The 21,120-nt window shown below is 44.4% G+C and overlaps 4 protein-coding genes across 4 annotated transcripts; 3 read left to right on the top strand and 1 right to left on the bottom strand.

Moving 5' to 3' along the window:
- The first annotated feature begins 1,098 nt into the window (after positions 1–1,098).
- Ggt-1 (gamma-glutamyl transpeptidase) lies at positions 1,099–9,033 on the top strand. Its single transcript, XM_017075283.4, has 4 exons — positions 1,099–1,365; positions 5,148–6,353; positions 8,257–8,497; positions 8,560–9,033. The coding sequence occupies exons 1-4, from the start codon at positions 1,361–1,363 to the stop codon at positions 8,845–8,847; spliced, it is 1,740 nt and encodes a 579-aa protein (XP_016930772.2). The 5' UTR covers positions 1,099–1,360; the 3' UTR covers positions 8,848–9,033.
- Positions 9,034–10,549: 1,516 nt separating this feature from the next.
- Wnt5 (Wnt oncogene analog 5) lies at positions 10,550–13,643 on the top strand. Its single transcript, XM_017075333.4, has one exon. The coding sequence runs from the start codon at positions 10,550–10,552 to the stop codon at positions 13,493–13,495; it is 2,946 nt and encodes a 981-aa protein (XP_016930822.2). The 3' UTR covers positions 13,496–13,643.
- Xrcc2 (X-ray repair cross complementing 2) lies at positions 13,576–15,329 on the bottom strand. Its single transcript, XM_017075297.4, has one exon. It carries the CDS (start codon positions 15,241–15,243, stop codon positions 14,527–14,529), a length of 717 nt encoding a protein of 238 aa, XP_016930786.1. The 5' UTR covers positions 15,244–15,329; the 3' UTR covers positions 13,576–14,526.
- Positions 15,330–15,563: 234 nt separating this feature from the next.
- On the top strand, positions 15,564–20,661 carry Pgant7 (N-acetylgalactosaminyltransferase 7). Its single transcript, XM_017075332.4, has 3 exons — positions 15,564–16,196; positions 17,068–17,544; positions 18,323–20,661. The coding sequence occupies exons 1-3, from the start codon at positions 15,992–15,994 to the stop codon at positions 19,414–19,416; spliced, it is 1,776 nt and encodes a 591-aa protein (XP_016930821.1). The 5' UTR covers positions 15,564–15,991; the 3' UTR covers positions 19,417–20,661.
- The last annotated feature ends 459 nt before the right edge of the window (positions 20,662–21,120 follow it).

The following is a 21,120-nucleotide window of genomic DNA, read 5'->3' as shown; positions in this document are numbered from 1 at the left end:
TACTATACAGATAGTATAGTTGCGTTGATAACTGATTTATTCTTTAATAGAATCATGTTTATATACTACTTGGAAAACGCGAAAGTTTAGTGTTTAGTGTAATGAATAGTGAAATGGTTTGTATTCTAGAGTATGTCAGTGAGTTTTGATGAAGCTAACAGTTTGCGTAGTTGGATCGGCTAACACTGCAGAATGTGTAGTCTGCTTAGCGAGTACCGAACCGTACCGTCGAGTCGTTTGGTGAGTTGAGACGTCGGAGTCATGCGTTGACATTAAATATAATATGCTGATCAGCACTTCTCATCTGCAGTCAGTCAACGCAAGTTTGTAATACAAATGTGCCACGCCCACAATCACTTAAAACTTGAAGATGTTGTAAAAGTGTAAATGAGTTTCGCCACAATTTGATACAATAGGACCATTCATTGAAAAGTTAAGAGCAATATACGATTTTTCCGGTCTGGCGCACACAATTTAAATATAATGAGTTTAAATTTGCTTTACGTTTTTTTAGTGTAAATTTTATTTGGTTTTAATATGCTAATTATAATATGCTTTATTATATGGGACCATTAGTTATTACGTTCCATTGGATGGCTAGGTAACGGTAATATGATATTCGAACCACTCTACTACATCGATACCTTTTGCTTAATTTGTTTAACGGGTATATGTTCATAAAACTTTATATTAAGCCTAAATCTGACTAAGAATTTATCAGAAAAACGTATGCAATATTCGAGGTCTACTTATAAATCATTTTTGTAGTCTAGGTATTGAGCTTTTGAAACCGAAACGATATCTGTGCGCCGATATACTCGTTTGCCAATTCCAGGCGTGATTGGAGCGCTTCTCAATGGCAGTGCACGCACGACCGTTCCGTTGCGTTGCGTCATGACTTGTGAGCGGTGCCTTCGACTGTCGCCCGAGCTTTGGCGGTCAAGCTCAAGCCGATCGCCGATCGCCGATCGTCGATCGCTCGCTCTCGCTCGTGCTCTCCCGCTTGGCCGCTGTCTCGCTCGCTCTTTCGATGGGAACGTGTGCAGGGCATACAGTTAGCATCGAAAGAGAGGCGATGTGCGGCGACTCGGGCGGATTAGTGCCATCAGTCGATCGCAACAGGTGCTCGCAGGCGGGAGCTGCTGGAACCGAGCGGAGGAATTTTGGACTTGCCATAGACGTAGGCCCAAAGCGCAGAGCACTTCTTTCCCCTGTTGTTCGTATTTTTTTCCGTGCTTTTGAGATTTTGTTTCTCTGTGTTTCTGTGTTTTGTGGCCAAGGCTTCACACTTGGGACGGTTTCGCTCCTAAATATTAAATCACTGTAAATATATAAAATTGGAACCACCAAACCACGTAAAATGAGGTAAGAATGGTCAAAAACAACGGGAGATACAATGCATATACAGTCGGACCTCTGTAACTCGAACCACTACTACCTATTCACAAACACAAAAAAGTCAAAAAACTGTAATCAAATATTTATTTTATCCAATATGACCTGATCACAAACAGAACGAATATTGTCGCTTCAAATACCATAAGAAAATATTTATTTTAAAATATTGATCAAATATTTGAAGTCAAATATAAGAGTACACCTTTTCAAGTTTAAGTCACAAAAGAAACTATATATGCATGTGTTTGCATATGCTTTGAAGTTCGAGTTATAAAGGTCCATTGAAAATGATTTATTAAATACCAAACCAATATCTATGTCAAATGCTACCTGAACCATGAAATTGCAATTAAAGTCCGTCATCAAATCAGCAACTGTGTCAGGTTACACTTCACTTGTGCAAATATTAAAACATTATATTGTATTTAGTCGCAAGCCGTCGATATACAAAAGCGGCCCAAAAACTCGTGGTTGTTGAACTGTGCATACAAAAAGTCTTAGATAAATAGAGAAATTATTTCCCTGGCGGCTTTTGATTTAGGCATTTTTAGTTCCGCCAGTACGTCCATTTCAAACAGGTTACACGTTTTTGCTTACAGTCCACCGTCACAGAAGCGATAAATTATTTTTTTTCCACTTGTGTAAATATCGGACCAGCAAACTCATTAGTTTGTCACATTAACCATTTGACGTACAGCACTTGGAAAAAAGCGAACTGAAACATTAAGTTATTATCTGAAGTTCCTGCAGTTTAGGTGTCTTATTAAATTTTCGCAAGTCAGTAGATTTCTAACACTGGGTGAGAAACCCCCAGATCGTGACAGATAAGATAAATATAAATCAATATATGACTATTAAAAGTGTAATTGAAAGCTCTTTCCCACGATATCATCAACTAATTTATAGAAGTTCTTTCCGATCAATTACGTGTGCGAGATCTTAATAGGTCAGTAAGATATCATATTTGGCGTGTGGATGGATTGCTATTTTTGGGCCGACTGCTAACTATGTGACAGCCACTGTAAATCTAATCTCAGGACCCGAAATGCGTCATATCCATAGTACATGGCTCTTTTATAGCGCTATGAACCAGTCCATTCTTTAGCTCGCAGTTTATCAAACTTGTCGAAAGTCGGTAATTAGCGAGTTTAGAGCTTGATTGCCCCGCTTTACGACGCCCTATAAGATATAGTACATTACTGAGATATGGCGGGTATAACAGGAATTATGTTTATGGCAGTCTAAGAAAAAACACGGGAATTCGTAAAGTGTTCATTCAGCTCGGATCATTGACAGGTTCTGTTTTTTATGGATACGACGCGATAAGATTGGGATAACACTTGCCAAAGAATTTAGGGGCCTCGACCCCCATAGAGGAATATTGCCACTGAAATGCGACAATTAGGGGATTGATTTGCCAGCTAATTTCGTTGAACGCTAATGGCAAAGGCGAGAGAACTGGTTTCTGTTCGAGAAACCCCCCTCAACCCAAGCAAATTCTATTTGCATAATTCATGGAAACCACATCGCAATTATCGGTGGGAATGACCGTGTACATCACGGGCCTTATATTCCGTACCGTTTCGTTTCTCAAAACCCTATCGCAGTTGCCGCTTATTTACACCTGCCAATCGCCCAAGGATGACTTTCGTTCCTCCCGGTAACGTCACAGACTTATCTTCACGCTCCGCGGCAGACACAATTTGGTTTCGATGACGAGGCATAAATACCGCAAAGACTGATAAATAGAAATATGTTTTTAGTTTTTTGATTGGAACTGTTTACCTGTTGTACCACCGATAGACTCTGTAATTAAAAGATGTTTCTATTCCGCGTACCAGCGGAGATCACATTGTTTCTTATCGCAAGCCAACCGGAAGGAGTCTTAAGTGATCACTTTTAAAATATCTCACTGACGAAACCAAAAAGTGATCACTGTATGTATCCTATTGTCTCACACATATATCACTTTCAATAGCTTGCAGAACTGATCCCATTTAAGTACTCTGCCACATAATAACCCCATCATCTGGTCCGTAAACAGTTTGATCACTTTTGAAATACCCCACTAGCGGAACCTAAAAGTTTTCACCTTATTTATCCTGTTGTCTTAAATATATATCATTTTCTATAGCTTGCAGTACTGATCCCATTCAAGTACTCGGCCATATAACAGCACCCACTTCAGGTCCGTAAACAGTTTGATCACTTTTTATCAGTTGTTTAAAGATCGCTTCATAATCAAGTGCCCCGCGCTCGTTATTACTTTGTGCAGCCAACTCTTTGATAATATTCAGTAATTTTTTGGTTCAAAGACCATCCTCATAAAGTATACAGTTTCTCGACTTTGGCAATCCAAAAAGCCCGCCTTGATAAAGGCGGATATAGGGGCTTTAATCCCAACCGTACCGCTTATCGCAGGACCAATCAGCAATTATAGCACCTGTTGGCGGCACCCGGTCAATTGGAGGCATAAGAATGCTACCGAAACCCATAAACTATATATATAGGTTATACTACATAGCATATCGTAAGGGCAGTCAGGAAAACCTGAATGAATCGAACCTTATCGTCGGCCACCATATAATATGCAGATCGAGCCGCTTAGGCTTACGAGTATAACTAGAATGACTCAGCGAAAATAGTTTGGAAAGTGGCCCTCGAGGATCTTAATCTGCAGACGGAAGGCGATAATCAATCGTATCGGGCCGTATCAGACCTAAAAATTTGGGATCACGAATGGCGAGGACGCGTTTTTTCGGCCGTGACAGGCACTAAATCGAAGTGTTTGCGACTTTCCCCCTGAGAAATCTACGTTAATTATAGAAAATTGCCTGTTAATAGCGCTTGACTTTTACGATCTCTGGTTGGCATTTTTATGGACATGCGTGCGGGCAGGGGCGGGTGCTATCGAAGAGCACTCCAGTACAGATAAGCCTCCCGTGGACACCCTCTCCTCGGACAGAAGGTATGTCCGGACTCATCCGGTACGTGGTCATGACCAGCTGCGGACATTGAAAATTCCCTTTGTCATGGGACACTCCAGAGAGCAGGGCAATCATTCATTCGCCACAGATAGGGCTTTATAATGGGAGGCTACTGGTTGAATCTTAAGATAGTTGTTTTCATTCACCTTGTTTAAAGATAGATCGAACGCAATGATTCGGCTAATTTAATTGAACTGGGCCTTAATGGTCATAGATTACAGTCCTTGCTATCAAGATAGGAGATAAAAGGTGTACAGACCTTTTAGTTTTAATCTAATCCAAGCTATAAGCTCCACCTTTGTTTACTTTAGGGACCGAAACGATAATAACTCTTAAGTAATCAATGTTTAAAGTTTCTGTGTATAACAATCTTATGTAATGGTTATAACCTATATATTGAAAAATCTTAAAGAACTAATTTAGGGAATTTATGCAAATCCCCGTGTCTTTTCTGCTTAATTCTGTAGTAAGCTTAGAACCTTTTATTTTTTTTTTTTGTGCTTTTGGCTAAATAACAAATGTTCTAATGTGTTATATTTCAAAACAGATATTTAATTCGATAAGGTAAACAAATATAGCAGGGTATTGCCTATTTCGGAGCGGACGGCAATCGAATGACTTGGCGGTTCCGATAGCGGCGTTGAAATCAAAGCTAATCGGCTGCGCCGCCACCGCTCCACTCGACCAGGTCCTCGAGCTCTTCAGTCTCGAGGGTCTGATGACGATCGCAAATCGATGGCTGATGATATTTCTTAATTTCAGATTCGCGGTGAGTAAGAAGCTCTTGCTGTGGCTGCTGCTGGCGGCTCTCCTGGTGACGGCCTTGACCCTTGGCCTGGTCTTCGGTCTGCGGAACCGGGACTCGCGGTACATAAGCGGCGCTGTCGTGTCCAACGGCATCGGATGTGCGGCGGTCGGAGGTGACGTGCTGACCGACGGCGGTTCCGCCGTGGACGCCGCCATTGCCACGCTCCTTTGCGAGGGTCTTCTGCTGCCCCACTCCATGGGCATTGGCGGGGGCTTTGTGGCCACCATTTACACGAGAAGCAGTCGCAAGGTGGAGACCCTGATTGCGAGGGAATCGGCTCCGGCGGCTGCCCACAAGGACATGTTCGTGAACCAGACAGAGATTACTGGCGCCACGGCGGGAGCGGTGCCCGGCGAGATCCTGGGCTACTGGGAGATGCATCGACGCTATGGCATCCTCCCCTGGAAACGTCTCTTTGAGCCGTCCATCAAGCTGGCCCGCGAGGGTCACGTTGTTTCTCGCTATCTGGCCTCTGCCATCCAGCAAAAGCTTGAGAACATCCAGGCGGACCCCGGGCTGTCCGCCGTGTTCCTGAACGAGAAACAAGAACCGTACGTGGAGGGTGACTTTATGAAGCGTCCCGCCCTGGCGGACACCCTGGAGAGGGTCGCCGAGAACGGAGCCAAGGAGATCTACGATGGCGGCGAGACCGGTCGCAAGTTCGTCGAGGACATCCGCAAGATGGGCGGGATCATCACGGAGCAGGACCTGCGTGACTTCAAGGTCCGCTGGGACAGCGACGGCCACGTGGCGGCCAATGTGAGTGGCAGCTACACGATGTACTCCACGCCCATGCCCAGCAGCGGACCGGTCCTGGCCTTCATCCTGAACCTGATGGCTGAAATGAACAGTGACAACGAGCAGATCTACTGGCAGAGGGCCGTGGAGGCCTTCAAGCACGCCTACGGCCAGCGAACCAATCTGGGCGATCTGTATGGCGATCCCGACAACCATGTCTCCATAAATGCCACCTTGGAGCAGATGCTCCAGCCGGAGTTCCTGGAGAACATTAGGAAGCTGATCCACGACAACAGCACATCTCAGGACTATCTGTACTATGGCGCCAACTTCACCGTGGAGGAGGACCACGGCACTGCCCACATGAATGTCCTGGCCACCAATGGAGATGCCGTGTCCATCACCAGCACCATCAATAACTAGTAAGTGGAGGAATTTGAATATTTTTAATTTAATTTATTCGCTTTATCTGGTGTTAGTAGACATATATTGGCAGGTAGAAATTATGTTTATAAGCTCATATTTAATTTATAGAAGACGATAAAGAAGCTATCTTCGGTAGCCGAAGTTTCTATACCCTTGCAGGTCGTTCCCATGGGAGCATTGTATATTCTATACAGAGCTTACTGATTTTTAGAAAACTAAAAAAATGATTACAGAAATGTTAGGATAATATTCCATTTCAATTTACCACCAAAAATGTTTACCGAAAACGAAACATAACGGTCTTTGTATTATTTTGACATTAATTTTCCGATCCTTTCTATGGCAGCCATATGATATAGTAGTCGGATTTTTATTTACTTGAATTTATTATAATATTAAAAAAATGTTATATACCGGAGTAGAATAGAATAACGAAGCTGTAATTATTTTCCTATTATTTTCCCAATACCTATCCGACCGTTCCTATAGCAGCTATATGATATTGTCGTTCGATTTTTTTAATTTTATTGAAAACTATGTAATATTAAAAAGTGATGATGGTAGAAGTAATATGTCATAAAACACAAAAGATAATATTTTTGACATTTTACATTTTTTGTTTCAATTGGAGGAGAAAGACGTACGATCCGGACCATTCCGACTTATATACCACCTGCAATAGAAGTAAGACTTTTTTGGAAAGGGTTTTATCGCAATAGCTTTAAAATTGAAAGACCAGATACGGACAGACGGACGGATAGACGGACAGGGCTAGATCCACTCGTATAGTGATGCTGGTCAAGAATACATACACTTTATGGGGTCGGAAACCCTCTGCAAAAGTATAAAGATACAAGTCATAGCTATTTTGAAATTTATAGCTGGTCGTGTCCTTTTTTCTGTGCGGGTAGGTTCTTAACTTTTTTGACATGACAACTTTGCCAAACATTTATTAAAACAGACAAAAAAATACCTTTAAATTGATTTCTAAACGGAATACCATTACATTTTGAACTATTTATTCATCGTTTATCAATAAATTAATAAATATTTTCATAACAAAGCCGTAGATACCAAACACTTAAAAATAATTACACAGTTTTAAAATAAATAATGTTACTACTAGGCCACAGGTTCTCAATTTTTAAAAAATATATGGAAAGGGTTGAATTCTTTTATAAGAAGTGTCTCTTTATTAAGAAATCACTAGCGTTGGTGGATTCGTCATAAAAAAGTTACCGTAAATTCCAAAAGTTCATAACTTCGAACCAGTTTTTCGCGGTGTAGAGACTTCATCTGGTCTGCACGAACCTGTGCGCAACCTCTGCTGAGAGCCATGTTGGAAGCAAAGTGACAGTTTTCACCATACCCAACATGTGCGAGGCAACGGCAACAGTGGTGAGAGTGCTCTCACAAAAACAAAACAGTGCAAGTGAGCGGCGCACATACATATATTAACATTCTCCATTTTTCACCATGCTTTTGAATTTAAGGTTCGATTGAACATTTGAAAAACAGGGGAAATTCTTGATTTTCACCTTGCTGGAGAAATCAAGTGTTGTCTCTGTGTTTCTTACAACGAAGTTGTTGATTTTTAACGAAGTAGCAAGTATTTTTCTTTACCTAGGGAACTCAATTGCGTTGAAAACGTTTCAGTTGGCTAAGAGACTAAGCAGTTTTGTATTAGATATTTTACAAGGCTTTGTGGTCGTGACACATCTTTGTATTTGAGTACAGAAAGTGGTAAAAATAGTGGTTTTAAACCACTATTTATGCTGGTGGTGAGTCAGGAGATGAGAATCCCAAGAATTCGCGGTGCACAATTAGTTTTTTTTGGTTATTTGTTTAAAAACATGCTATGTTTATGGTATATGGTATTGACCTTGTTGCTTTTCGCAGTTTTGGCGCCAAAGTGGCCTCCACCCAGACGGGCATCATCCTGAACGACGAGATGGACGACTTCTCCACTCCGGGCGTGATCAACGGCTTCGGCGTGCCCGCCTCGCCGGCCAACTACATTTATCCCGGCAAGCGACCCATGTCCTCGATGAGTCCGTGCATCATTGTGGACAAGGAGGGCAATGTGCGATTGCTGGTCGGAGCAGCAGGTGGCACTCGCATCACCACCAGTGTGGCAGCCGTGAGTACTTGGCCTCAGCCCCCGTTAAAGGTAGTTGTATGACGTAAGTTCCAACCTTCCAGGTGATTATGAAGTACTTGCTGCGTGGAGAAACCCTCACCGCTGCGGTGAACAATGGCCGCCTGCACCACCAGCTGGCTCCCATGCGCGTGAGCTATGAGCACGAGGTGGACGGCAGCGTCACCACCTATCTGCAGGAGGTGGGCCACGTCCTGTACGAGGAGCCAGCCGGCTCCAGCTTCGCTGCAGTTACCGCCATTGGAGCCCTGGAGCAGCCGGAGCCCTTCTACGATCGCCGTCGCATCGGCAGTTCTCTCACCCTGGCCAGAACCAACAAGATGCAGCATTAGGTTGCCCTTGCCCGTGATTTAAATTTTATTTATTTAACCTAGTCCGTAAGTCGCAAGTGGGAGCCCTGTAAATAATTGTTATCAGTATTTCGAATAGAGAGTGTCTTCGAAAATTCTTTTTATGTACATAACAGGCTGTGAGTGCCCAAATAGCCAAATAAATGAATTTGCGTTTTTGATACTGTACTTGGTTGGCCCACTTTAATTGGGGTGGTGCCTAGCCACCATTTACCATGTGCCATTTGCATACTTATGTATCTAGGTAAACAAATTAAGCAACATGATATAACAAAAGTGGGAAAAGATTTTCGTGACACCTATGAAAAAGGGTAATTTTTCACGTTATATCCAGTATGTAGAGCGTTTAGCAAGGAAAGTACCAAAGGTTCTAGTACACCGAAAAAAATGGTCACAGAAAAGCAACTATTGTTACATTAACTCTACACTATTGTGAATCGTTTTGGCGTTGATTGTATGGGTATTATATTAATACTTTCTGTGGAATGAAATTGAAATTATTGGGTTTGAAAATATTAAAAATTCTGAACTCTTCAATATACAGAAATGACATTGTTAAATATAGACTTTATATTATTTAGTCTTTAATCTATACTTTAATTTCAATACTGCCTCTGGTATACTTTTGATACTACTGGTATAAATTCTTGTGTTTTTTTTTTGGGTGTACCAATTTTGGTACTTAGATAAGGTTAAATGTAGTCGTTTACTGTGTAGCTAAGGTAAAAGGAATACCTCTGTACGTTTCCTTGTATTGAGAGTGTGTTTCAGCGAAAATATTTAAGATAAGTCCGAATTATGTGGGCCATATAATTCAAAATGTCTGCAATCATCGGGTTCTTGTATTCTTGGCTAAGCCGCGGAACCTTTAGGTATTGGATAAAAGGTGGTATGTGACTTTAACTCAGGAGCATATCTCGGAAAACTAGAAATGGTTCGTAGAAATTTCTCAAAGTTCAATTTTGTGTTCATATGTTATTATATATTTTAGTTAGTGAAGTCCCGGACTTTAGGTGGGATGTACGGAAAAGTGTATCAAGCGGAGGTCGTGACTCCAGTAACCAGTAATGACCAAAGTCACGGGTCGTCTGCAACATGTTGCACAACATCCTCGACTCGTGCGGCACGGGAACGGAGTGAAAATGTGGTGGACAAGGTGGCGTACGAGTGGTGCACGAGTGGTGGTGGGTCCGGTGGTTGCTGGCGATGGTGAGCGCAACATTTTCGACTGCGTTGCGTTTGTTACCACGAAAGACTTAAATGCCGAACGAGTTCTTCAGATTCAGTTTCAGTTGGTTCAGTTCAGTCAGTTGTTTACAATTTGTCGTTGAGGGTGGATTACTTCGTCGCGAGTTTCGTTCGTGCATGATGCGGTTGTGGATGTGGTTGATTGTATACATACATACTATGCACAAATCCAGTTCTCATTTTGTTATTTTACAAATTCTCAGCGAGCGCATGAACTGGCAGCCTATAGCGAGCAGCTAATCACAATATTTACGCCAGATTCGTGGACTTGAAAGGAAATTGAGCCAACCAATCGATTTTTTAGTGTTATCGAAAAACATTTTTCATTCCTCGCATCCACATCGCATCCCACATACCACATCCCACATCCCGAGTCCCACGTCCCATCAGCTGAAGGGAAGGGATACCAACATCAATAATAATAGCAGATAATAAGATGGCCTGCTTCAGGAAAAGGCACTTTCTATTGTGGCTCCTGCGTGCCCTGTGTGTGTTGCACACAGCCCCGCGACGGGCATATGCCACAGTTGGACTGCAAGGAGTGCCGACCTGGATATACCTCGGCCTGAAGTCCCCCTTCATCGAGTTCGGCAGCCAGGAGGAGACGCTGGCCAACTCGAGCATACCCCTGAACATGACCAAGGACGAGCAGGCCAACATGCACCAGGAGGGCCTCCGCAAGCTGGGCACGTTCATCAAGCCCGTGGACCTGCGGGACTCGGAGACTGGCTTCGTTAAGGCCGATCTCACCAAGAGGCTGGTATTCGACTCGCCGAACAACATCACCTCGCGCCCCATCCATCCCATACAGGAGGAGATGGACCAGAAGCAGATCATCCTGCTCGACGAGGACACCGATGAGAACGGCCTGCCCGCCAGCTTGACCGACGAGGACCGAAAGTTTATAGTGCCCATGGCCCTGAAGAATATTTCGCCCGATCCCCGCTGGGCGGTCACCACACCAGTGCCCTCCTCCTCGCTCCAAACGAGCGGCAAAGCCACAACGACCGTTGTGCCATCGCCAATGGCGCAGATAGAGGGGGATCCCACCTCCAACATTGACGACCTGAAGAAGCACATACTGTTTCTACATAACATGACCAAGACGAACTCAAACTTCGAGTCGAAGTTCGTCAAGTTTCCCAGTCTGCAGAAGGACAAGGCCAAGTCGTCGGCCGGAGCTGTGCCCACGAGCGTGAAGCGCCCGCAGAGGCCGATCCATCAGTACTCCGCGCCCATAGCCCCGCCAACACCCAAGGTTCCGGACGGAGCATACAGCCCCGGAGAGCAGCCGATTGGTGGCTACTATCAGAACGAGGAGTTGGCGACTAATCAATCCTTTCTCAAGCCAACAGATACTGCCTCCAATGGCGTTGCCGCCAGCAATCGAGGCCAGAAGACTCCCAGCGAACCGCAGGTGATTCTGCTCAATGAATCGCTGGCCACAACGATGCCGGAGGCCTCTCTGGAGCCAATCCCGCCGGCGATAAACGTCCCGAAATCGGGACCACCTCTACGCACAACAAAACGTCCACCCTGCCTGCGGAATCCCGAGTCCCCGAAGTGCATACGTCAACGGCGTCGAGAGGAGCAGCAGCGGCAGCGGGAACGGGACGAGTGGTTCCGGGGTCAGTCGCAGTACATGCAGCCCCGGTTCGAGCCCATCATACAGACCATTAACAATACCAAGAGATTTGCCGTATCCATTGAGATCCCAGACTCTTTTAAGGTATCTTCTGAGGGACTGGACGGCGGCGAGTTGCTCTCGCGCGTTGCCCGCTCACAGCCGAGCAGTAGAAAAATAATGCCAGACTATATTAAGGTATCTATGGAAAACACATCCGTTACGGATTACTTTAAGCACGACGTGGTGATGGCATCTGCGGATGTCGCCAGCGAAAGGGATTTCCTTATCAAGAACATGGAGGAGCACGGAGCTGCCTCCGCGAACGATCACAATGACACGGCCCCAGCTGCCGATGCATACTCGGAGACAATCGATCTTAATCCCAATAACTGCTACAGCGCTATAGGCCTGAGCAACAGCCAAAAGAAGCAGTGTGTGAAGCACACCAGTGTTATGCCGGCCATCAGTCGCGGTGCCCGAGCAGCCATTCAAGAATGTCAATTTCAGTTCAAGAATCGCCGCTGGAACTGCAGCACAACGAACGATGAAACCGTATTTGGTCCAATGACCAGCCTGGCCGCTCCCGAAATGGCCTTCATCCACGCCCTGGCGGCGGCAACGGTGACCAGCTTTATAGCTCGAGCCTGCCGGGATGGGCAGCTGGCTTCCTGCAGCTGCTCCCGAGGCACTCGGCCCAAGCAGCTCCACGACGACTGGAAGTGGGGCGGATGTGGCGACAACCTAGAGTTCGCCTACAAGTTCGCCACAGACTTCATCGACTCGCGGGAGAAGGAGACCAATCGAGAGACCCGCGGGGTCAAGAGAAAACGCGATGAGATTGGAAAGAATCGAATGCATTCTGATGACACAAATGCTTTTAATATAGGTATCAAGAGAAATAGAAATGTTGACGCCAAGAATGACACAACATTAGTGGTAAGAAACGTTAGGAAAAGCACTGAGGCTGAAAGCAGTCACCTACTCAATGAGAATTTCGACCAGCACTTGTTGGAACTGGAGCAGCGCATTACAAAGGAGATACTAACTTCCAAGATAGGCGAGGAGGAAATGATCAAGTTGCAGGAGAAGATCAAGCAGGAGATAGTGAACACCAAGTTCAAGGCGGAGCAGCCTCGCAAGAAGAAGCGAAAAAATCAACGGGCCGCTGCGGATGCGCCTGCCTTTCCGCGGAATGGCATTAAGGACAACTACAAGGACGGCATCCTGCCCCGCAGCTCGGCAACCGCCAAGGCAAGGAGCCTGATGAACTTGCACAACAACGAGGCCGGACGTCGGGCGGTCATCAAGAAGGCCCGCATCACCTGCAAGTGCCACGGCGTCTCGGGATCCTGCAGCCTAATCACCTGCTGGCAGCAACTGTCCTCGATCCGGGAGATCGGCGACTATCTGCGCGAGAAGTACGAGGGAGCCACGAAAGTGAAGATCAACAAGCGCGGACGACTCCAGATAAAAGATTTGCAATTCAAGGTACCGACCGCTCACGATCTGATTTACCTAGACGAGAGCCCCGACTGGTGTCGCAACAGCCACATGCTGCACTGGCCAGGTACACACGGACGTGTGTGTCACAAAAACTCCTCGGGATTGGAAAGCTGTGCCATACTGTGCTGCGGGCGGGGCTATAATACGAAAAATATTATAGTTAACGAACGCTGCAATTGCAAATTTCACTGGTGTTGCCAGGTTAAATGTGAGGTTTGTACAAAGGTACTCGAGGAACACACATGTAAATAGATCTAGAGTTCAGGCGCTCTAGACGCGTTGAAATTCAAATGTCTTAATGTTTGTGACTAAGCCATGAAGAAATAATCGTATTTAAACAATTAATTATTTATTGAAATTACATTTAAATTAATGATTCTATTTAATAATTTTTACTATTTTACCGGCTTTTAAGCACTACCAAACTAAATTGAAGAATAACTTTAAAAGCCCTTTTAAATTGCAAAACATATTGCTTCTTAAATAGCTAAGAAAAGAAAACTGCTAAACAAAACCACCTTACTTATGTATAGCTTTTAGAAATCATTAGTTTTAAGTATAATTCTGGTAGGGTTGGCCTTCTTAAAAACAAAAAAGAAAATAGTGAAGGTTTCAACACAATTTTAAAGAACTGTTGTATTTTTTTTAATTAAGATAATATTACTGATATATAATATTAAATATATTACTGAATGGAATAAGTCATAAAAGCGAGCTTTTCTTACAACTTGGAGTGGGGCAAGTCTCTTGTCGAACTTTAGTGGTTCCGAGATATTTTAGTTTGAAGGGATAACAAAGAAAATATCAAGGGCAATCACGATAACAACTATCTGACTTAAAAGATATCCAAATAATTTAAATATTATATAACTTTTAGGTATTTCAACATTATAAAACATTTGTCTCATTTCTCTAACTTAGATAGTTACAGATTATTTTTCCAGGCAGTCACATTAGTTAAAATAGCAGCTATTTTAACTATTTAGTTAAGGAACTTATTTAAAAAATTGACATTGGGAAATAGATACAAATAGTTTGAAGTCTCTGAATACCTTGTAAATCCAACATACAATCTCTTCCCTGGTAATCTTCTAGATTTCGGATTTATCTGAGTTTTAATTGTCCCACCAGAGAGATATCTTAAAAAGTATGATATTGGAATGTAATTCAAGTAAATTGTTGTAATGGCTAGCTATGTATCATCTGATTGCTACTAACATTTGTGGGGATCGTTAGTAAGTGATTGTTTATGAGAAATAGTGATACATTTTGGTAGTATCCTCTTACTTGTTGACTAGTTTAGCCCCACCATTGCCAAAGGCGAGGGGCAATCCATTCAGGGTGAGACACCCTCCAATCTTTTCCATCCTGACTGTGTAGTTTATTTTGACCCCCGGCAGTTGTTCACCATGAACATACCGGTTTTCCAGGTGAGCAGAGTCCACCGTGTACATGCCGCAGACGATGGCCTCCTTGCAGAGCCTCTCCAGACGCGTCTGCCACTGGCGGTAGTGCCGGAACATGGACAATTTCTGGGTTCTCTTGGGGAAGTCCAGCCAATAGAATTCGCCGAGTGTGTCGAGGGCAACCAGTTGCACGCCGGGATCATTGACGATCGCATAGCGGGCGTCGATTAGGGCAGTGGAAACGTCCTCGGTGGAGAAACAGTTGAGGAATCGAACGCGACCGACGCATTCTCCCGCAATCTCGACCAGCTCTTCCTCCGGCGGGGATTCCCCTCCCTCCACTCCCTCAGAAAACGCCTGCAGTTCCGTGTTTATGCACTTCGTGAGGGATTCCCGGGTAATCTTGTGGCTCAGGTTGATCAAGAGGACGCTCCACTGGCGGCCACCGAATTCATAGGGCGCCAAACAGTGGGCCATCAGTTGCTGGAGCACCAGGCTCTTTCCGCTGTTTCCCGGGCCGGAGATCTCCACCAGCGTCTCATCCTCGAAGCCGCATACGCCAAACACGGCGGAGTGCAATTGGCGCGACTCCATAATTAAATGTACATACAAAAATTGAACTTGAATTGCGCCCAGAATAAACAATAGATGTATCGATTGTTATGGTTATCGATAACTACAATGTAATGTGCAGTTGCGCAGCGCAATAAAACGAATTAAGAACGCTTTTTAAATTTCAGTTAAATAAAGTAATAGTTATCTGAAAACAGCAAGCTATTGGATTTACTTGGCAGCAATTTTTGTAACTACAAAACTTACATACATACATACATTTGTTTTTTTTTCACGATAACCATCCCCGACTATCGCCCAACTGCCTATCGCTTTCTGTGCCTATTTCTGGCCTAACGCCTGCGCGAAAAAACCTCCAAACGCGTTTTTACCAGTTGAACATCGTTTCTTCCATTTTTGTTTACGTTTGCACCGCGAATATTCGTGCACTTGCACTCGCAATTTGTTCTGTGCCAGCGGCGCTCTTTCGCCGGCAAGTTGCTCCACTCCACGACCCAGAGGCCGCGCAACCGGACGAGGCGGTGGACTCCAGTTTGCTCTCGGCAGGCATTTCACCCAGCACTTGTCATTATCATCGGCGGACGCCTTTGATCATCGGCATCGGCATCTCCGAACCGAAAGTGGTTCTTTTGTTCTGCTTTCTGGCCACCTTTCCCCGCTCCCCGCTCCCTGTGCCTCTTCGTCTTCTTCTTCTTCTGGCCACCTAGACACGTCAACAGATTTGGAATTGGGAATTGGTTAACTGGAGCTGAGACTTTCGAGTTTCGAGATGCGCGTGAGCACCATCCGCAGCGGTCGGATCTGCCGGTTGGCACTGTGCCTGCTGGTGCTGCTGCCACTGCTCTACCTGCTGGCCAACTGGAGCGATCACCACAAGCGCGTCCAGGAGGCGTACCACACGCGCTTCGGCGGCCCAAAGTTCGCCCACCAACGACTGGAGGGGCGGCCCAGGGAGGTGCCCAAGCTGGTCGAAGGTAAGTTGGATCAGGATTGAGGATAAAGCGCTCACTCCCAGTTCGAATGTGCAATTTACTGCCAAATGTGTACCATATAGTCTGGTAAAACATACAATTAATCATTGGTACTTCAGATGCTGGAGCAGGATAGGGATAATGGAGTCATCCCCATCTTAAATATGTATATCGTTCAAAACCGTAAATCATATCAAAACTATAAGAGGTATTCGTATACCAATATAAGAACAGGATGGCCCTGAAACTTTAGCTTTTGTAACTTGTTACCAACCTTATTCTATCTTGAACAAATAGAACTCATATAATATTTAATATATTCCTTAAAAGTGGCGCTGTTAGATCCTTAAATTATGTAAAAGAGGGCAAATAAAAACTATACCTCTATAAGTCATAGTACAGTCAATTTCAGAGCTCACTGACAAACCAATCGAAAATATTTACGAAATTGTATTATACATTCTTCAAAACCGGCTTTGTAATAGCCCTATTAATTCCAGAAAGAGTGAGAAGAGAACCTCACAAAACCGTCGTCCCCACACTTAATTGCTCACTTACTACACATCCATCAAAAAAAACCATTTGTATACTAATATATTGGCTAAGATCTGCTTTATGTCCTTTGATACTTTTCATGTTATATATTAACCAATTTAGTAATGGATAATTAAGAAAACCTTTACTAAACTGCCTTAAAATTACCGAGAAAAGTACAGATCAAGAAACCCACATCTCTTCAAATGAATAAGTCTAAAACTTGACACATCTCCATCAAGAACCTACAATGGCTAGACCAATATTTATACAATTGCTGTAGATCTGCACGCGCATTTGCATTTGCCACTTCACTTACGTTCCATTTCGCAAATTTCAGGCCTGGGCAACTTTGAGCCGAAAGATGTGAAGCCACGTAGCGGACCCGGCGAGAATGGAGAGGCCCACAGCCTGTCGCCCGACAAGAAGCACATGTCGGACGCCTCCGAAATGGAGTACGGCATGAACATCGCCTGCTCCGATGAGATATCGATGCACAGAGCGGTGCGGGACACGCGGCTGGAGGAGTGTCGCCACTGGGACTACCCCTTCGACCTGCCAAGCACCAGCGTTATCATTGTCTTCCACAACGAGGGCTTCTCGGTGCTGATGCGAACCGTGCATTCGGTCATCGACCGCTCGCCCACCCACATGCTCCACGAGATCATCCTCGTGGACGACTTCTCCGACAAGGAGAACCTGCGCACCCAGCTGGACGAGTATGTGCTGCAGTTCAAGGGACTGGTTAAGGTCATCAGGAACAAGGAGCGCGAGGGTCTCATTCGGACGCGATCCAGGGGAGCCATGGAGGCAACAGGTGCGTACTTATGGGTTTAAGCCGACACAAGTAGGCATTTTTCCCTTACTTTATAATGCATATCGCAAATTAGTCACAGCGATAAAGAACGTGTCATAATGAAAAATGTGCTTGGTATCTTTAGATATTTTTCTCAAATGTTGAACGTTGGGCATTTGGAATTTTCGTTAATGAAACTCCACGTTTTGCTAGATCGAAACGATAATCAAATTAGCATACCGGCGAATAATAGTTTAAAAAGGTCAGTTATTTGAAATTTCAATTAATGAATCTCCACGTTTTGTTAGATAAAAACTATAAACTTAAAAGTTATAATTTTATCAGCTTCGATTCATCCGATAGGGACTATCGGATTATTGGGAGTGCTTCAAAAAACGTTTAGCGCTGAAATCTTTCGATCTTCTTAAGAACTGAGCGTTAAGAGATTGCTGTTGCACCCCCGTTTATACATTCTTGGTTGGTAAATGAGTTCAGGGGAAAGGAAGTCCTTTGGAAGTCCTTAACGTAATTTAAGCACTGTTACATTCAGGTTTCTATTTTTAAGAAGTAATAATATTCAAAGTCATACAAATATAATCATATTTAAAACTATCTTAAGTGGACGTCGTATTATATGGGAAATCACTTTTAAAACCTCCACGATCCTTGGTTACTTATTTTTTGTATAAAACATAATTGGATACCAAAAAAAACTGGATGCTAAAAATGAATTTCCCATATAATCCGAAGTCCGTTTATTAGTATCGAAGCAATCCCTAAAATCCCTTATCATCCGCAGGTGAGGTGATCGTCTTCCTGGACGCCCACTGCGAAGTAAACACCAACTGGCTGCCACCGTTGCTGGCCCCCATCTACCGGGATCGCACTGTGATGACAGTGCCCATCATCGATGGCATTGACCACAAGAACTTTGAGTATCGCCCGGTTTATGGAACGGACAACCACTTCCGCGGCATCTTCGAGTGGGGCATGCTGTACAAGGAGAACGAGGTACCGCGCCGCGAGCAGCGCCGCCGTCCGCACAACTCGGAGCCCTACCGCAGTCCCACTCACGCCGGCGGACTGTTCGCCATCAATAGGGAGTACTTCCTGGAGCTGGGCGCCTACGATCCAGGTCTGCTGGTCTGGGGCGGCGAGAACTTCGAGTTGAGCTTCAAGATCTGGCAGTGCGGCGGCAGCATCGAGTGGGTGCCCTGTTCCCGAGTGGGCCACGTCTACCGCGGCTTTATGCCCTACAATTTCGGAAAGCTAGCGAGCAAGAAGAAGGGGCCACTGATCACCATCAACTACAAGCGCGTCATCGAGACGTGGTTCGATGACACGCACAAGGAGTACTTCTATACCCGCGAGCCACTCGCCCGCTATCTGGACATGGGCGACATTAGTGAGCAACTGGCTCTGAAAAAGCGACTGAATTGCAAGAGCTTCCAGTGGTTTATGGACCACATCGCCTACGACGTGTATGACAAGTTCCCGGGACTGCCAGCCAACCTGCACTGGGGAGAGCTGCGCTCGGTGGCCTCAGACGGATGCCTGGACTCCATGGGCCATCAGCCGCCTGCCATCATGGGCCTCACATACTGCCATGGAGGAGGAAACAATCAACTGGTCAGGTTAAATGCCGCCGGACAACTAGGCGTGGGCGAGCGTTGCGTGGAGGCCGATCGGCAGGGTATCAAGCTTGCTGTGTGTCGCCTGGGGACAGTCGATGGTCCTTGGCAGTACAACGAGCACACGAAGCACCTCATGCACCGCGTCCACAAGAAGTGCATGGCCCTACACCCAGCCACCCAGCAATTGTCATTGGGTCACTGCGATGTCAACGATAGCTACCAGCAGTGGTGGTTCAAGGAGATACGCCCGCGCTGGTAAGTCCAGTGTGGACGATCAGGATGAGTGGAAGAAGCAGCAGGAGGATCAAGGGATGGATCACAAGGGTTTCAGCCGGGGCAACGGGGGCGATATTTTAGACAAAAGCAATTTAGTGAAAATGAGAAATGGAATTGTTGTTGGTTTTGTAACGCAAACAAGTATATACACACGAAAAAACAAGAAATCATTCAGATGTAAACATACAAATAAGCATTTATGTAACGCACTGTACATATGCACTGTCGGCACATGGAAATCCCCCAGGTAATTAGGGTCCAAGCCAGGGCATAGAATGCTATGTGGATAAATCTGCGACGATATTATTAAAGCTTAGGAGTTCCGATTTTGTGCAACAATTTCGCAAAGACCTTTTTAGATTGTAAATCTCAAATCTTCAATTATTCTTATGTTAGGAAAATTGCTTTTAGACTATATTTGTAAGTCGCTCGAAAACTGGAGACAAATATGGCAAGTTGTATCAATGTGCAATTTTTAAATCTAAATGTTTGTTCTTTGAGTAGTGCTCCCAGAAACGTTTTGTATTTGCGTTTAGAGAGATTTAATTAAAAGATACAATAAGCATATTTTAAATTTACAAAATGGCACTTAGTGTAGAACAAAACTCATCACAACTAGTTGGATACCATCACACTTTTATTGGCGAATCTCATACAATAGTTATTCAATAATTTATAAGGATCTAAACTTTGGGGATTTCCATGCCGGCCTTGTGTGTCTTTGCGAATGAGTGAGAGCATGCGAGATAGAAATAGAACGGAAGCGAAATAGAGGGAGATAGCGCGAGAACGAAAGGGCGACAAGTCGTTGGCGAATGGAGTGCAATAGAGGATTAATGGGACGGGACGATACGGCCGCAGATTGTTTTGCTTTATGATTGCCAACACAAATTAATGTACTAACCTTAGTCTGTACTCCTGTAACTCCAACTAACCTTAGCTTAGTTTTGATGCTGCCACATTCCAATCTAATCTTATATAATCCAATCGAATCCGAACCGATCGAGTCTGCAGCGAAGCTCGGCTCTTTAATTTTTTACGTAACATTTTTTTTTCGATTTCCGTAAAGCTCTCTGTACCAGATAGTCGTAATTGTAATTGATCGTTGCAAAGTGCTTCGGGAGTTCGATTTTTGAAAACAATATTTTACATTCATGTGTAACTTTAGAGTTATCGATAAGTCTGAATAATAGAAATAAACACGTTTTCTAAACACTTTACCTTGTAATTCGAACTTTTCATTATTTGATGTTATGGGAAGTTAAAGAATTTATGTTAGGCAGTATGTAGGGTAATTTTTGAATATTTTTCTGCGAGAAGAAGCTGTGCAACTGCCCGCATTGCCCGAAGGAGTGCCGTCCCGCTCCAACATCTACGTCCACATCAAGACGACGCGTTCGCTCAATCCCTGGTTCAAGCCGGGCTCCGCCGACGTTTAATTCTGATCCTGGATAAACATGTCCAGCCATTTAATTAAGTACTCTACTGTTTCTTTTGTGGATTTCGTGATGACGAAACTTATATTCTGGATATGTCATTGTGGGGAATGCAATGGTATTACAAGCTCAAAATTATGTATTTGAAAAACGCCGTCAACTCCCCATAAGATAGTTGTGTTGTCATCGTTGTGATTGCGTATTGCGATGTGACCGGGACTTAGTTGAAGTTTGAAGTCAATAGGGAGCGA

This window comes from Drosophila suzukii, chromosome X (genome assembly GCF_043229965.1).
Source record: "Drosophila suzukii chromosome X, CBGP_Dsuzu_IsoJpt1.0, whole genome shotgun sequence".
NCBI lineage: Eukaryota > Metazoa > Arthropoda > Insecta > Diptera > Drosophilidae > Drosophila > Drosophila suzukii.
This window is presented reverse-complemented; position numbering and strand designations above follow the sequence as displayed.

Bases quoted from the DNA above. Each gene is read 5' to 3' on its own strand.
- Ggt-1 (XM_017075283.4), top strand. The intron at 6,354-8,256 runs GTAAGTGGAGGA...TGCTTTTCGCAG, and splicing joins ACCAGCACCATCAATAACTA to TTTTGGCGCCAAAGTGGCCT. The intron at 8,498-8,559 runs GTGAGTACTTGG...CCAACCTTCCAG, and splicing joins TCACCACCAGTGTGGCAGCC to GTGATTATGAAGTACTTGCT.
- Wnt5 (XM_017075333.4), top strand. From the start codon at position 10,550: ATGGCCTGCTTCAGGAAAAGGCACTTTCTATTGTGGCTCCTGCGTGCC.
- Xrcc2 (XM_017075297.4), bottom strand. From the start codon at position 15,243: ATGGAGTCGCGCCAATTGCACTCCGCCGTGTTTGGCGTATGCGGCTTC.
- Pgant7 (XM_017075332.4), top strand. From the start codon at position 15,992: ATGCGCGTGAGCACCATCCGCAGCGGTCGGATCTGCCGGTTGGCACTG. The intron at 16,197-17,067 runs GTAAGTTGGATC...CGCAAATTTCAG, and splicing joins GGTGCCCAAGCTGGTCGAAG to GCCTGGGCAACTTTGAGCCG. The intron at 17,545-18,322 runs GTGCGTACTTAT...TATCATCCGCAG, and splicing joins GGGAGCCATGGAGGCAACAG to GTGAGGTGATCGTCTTCCTG.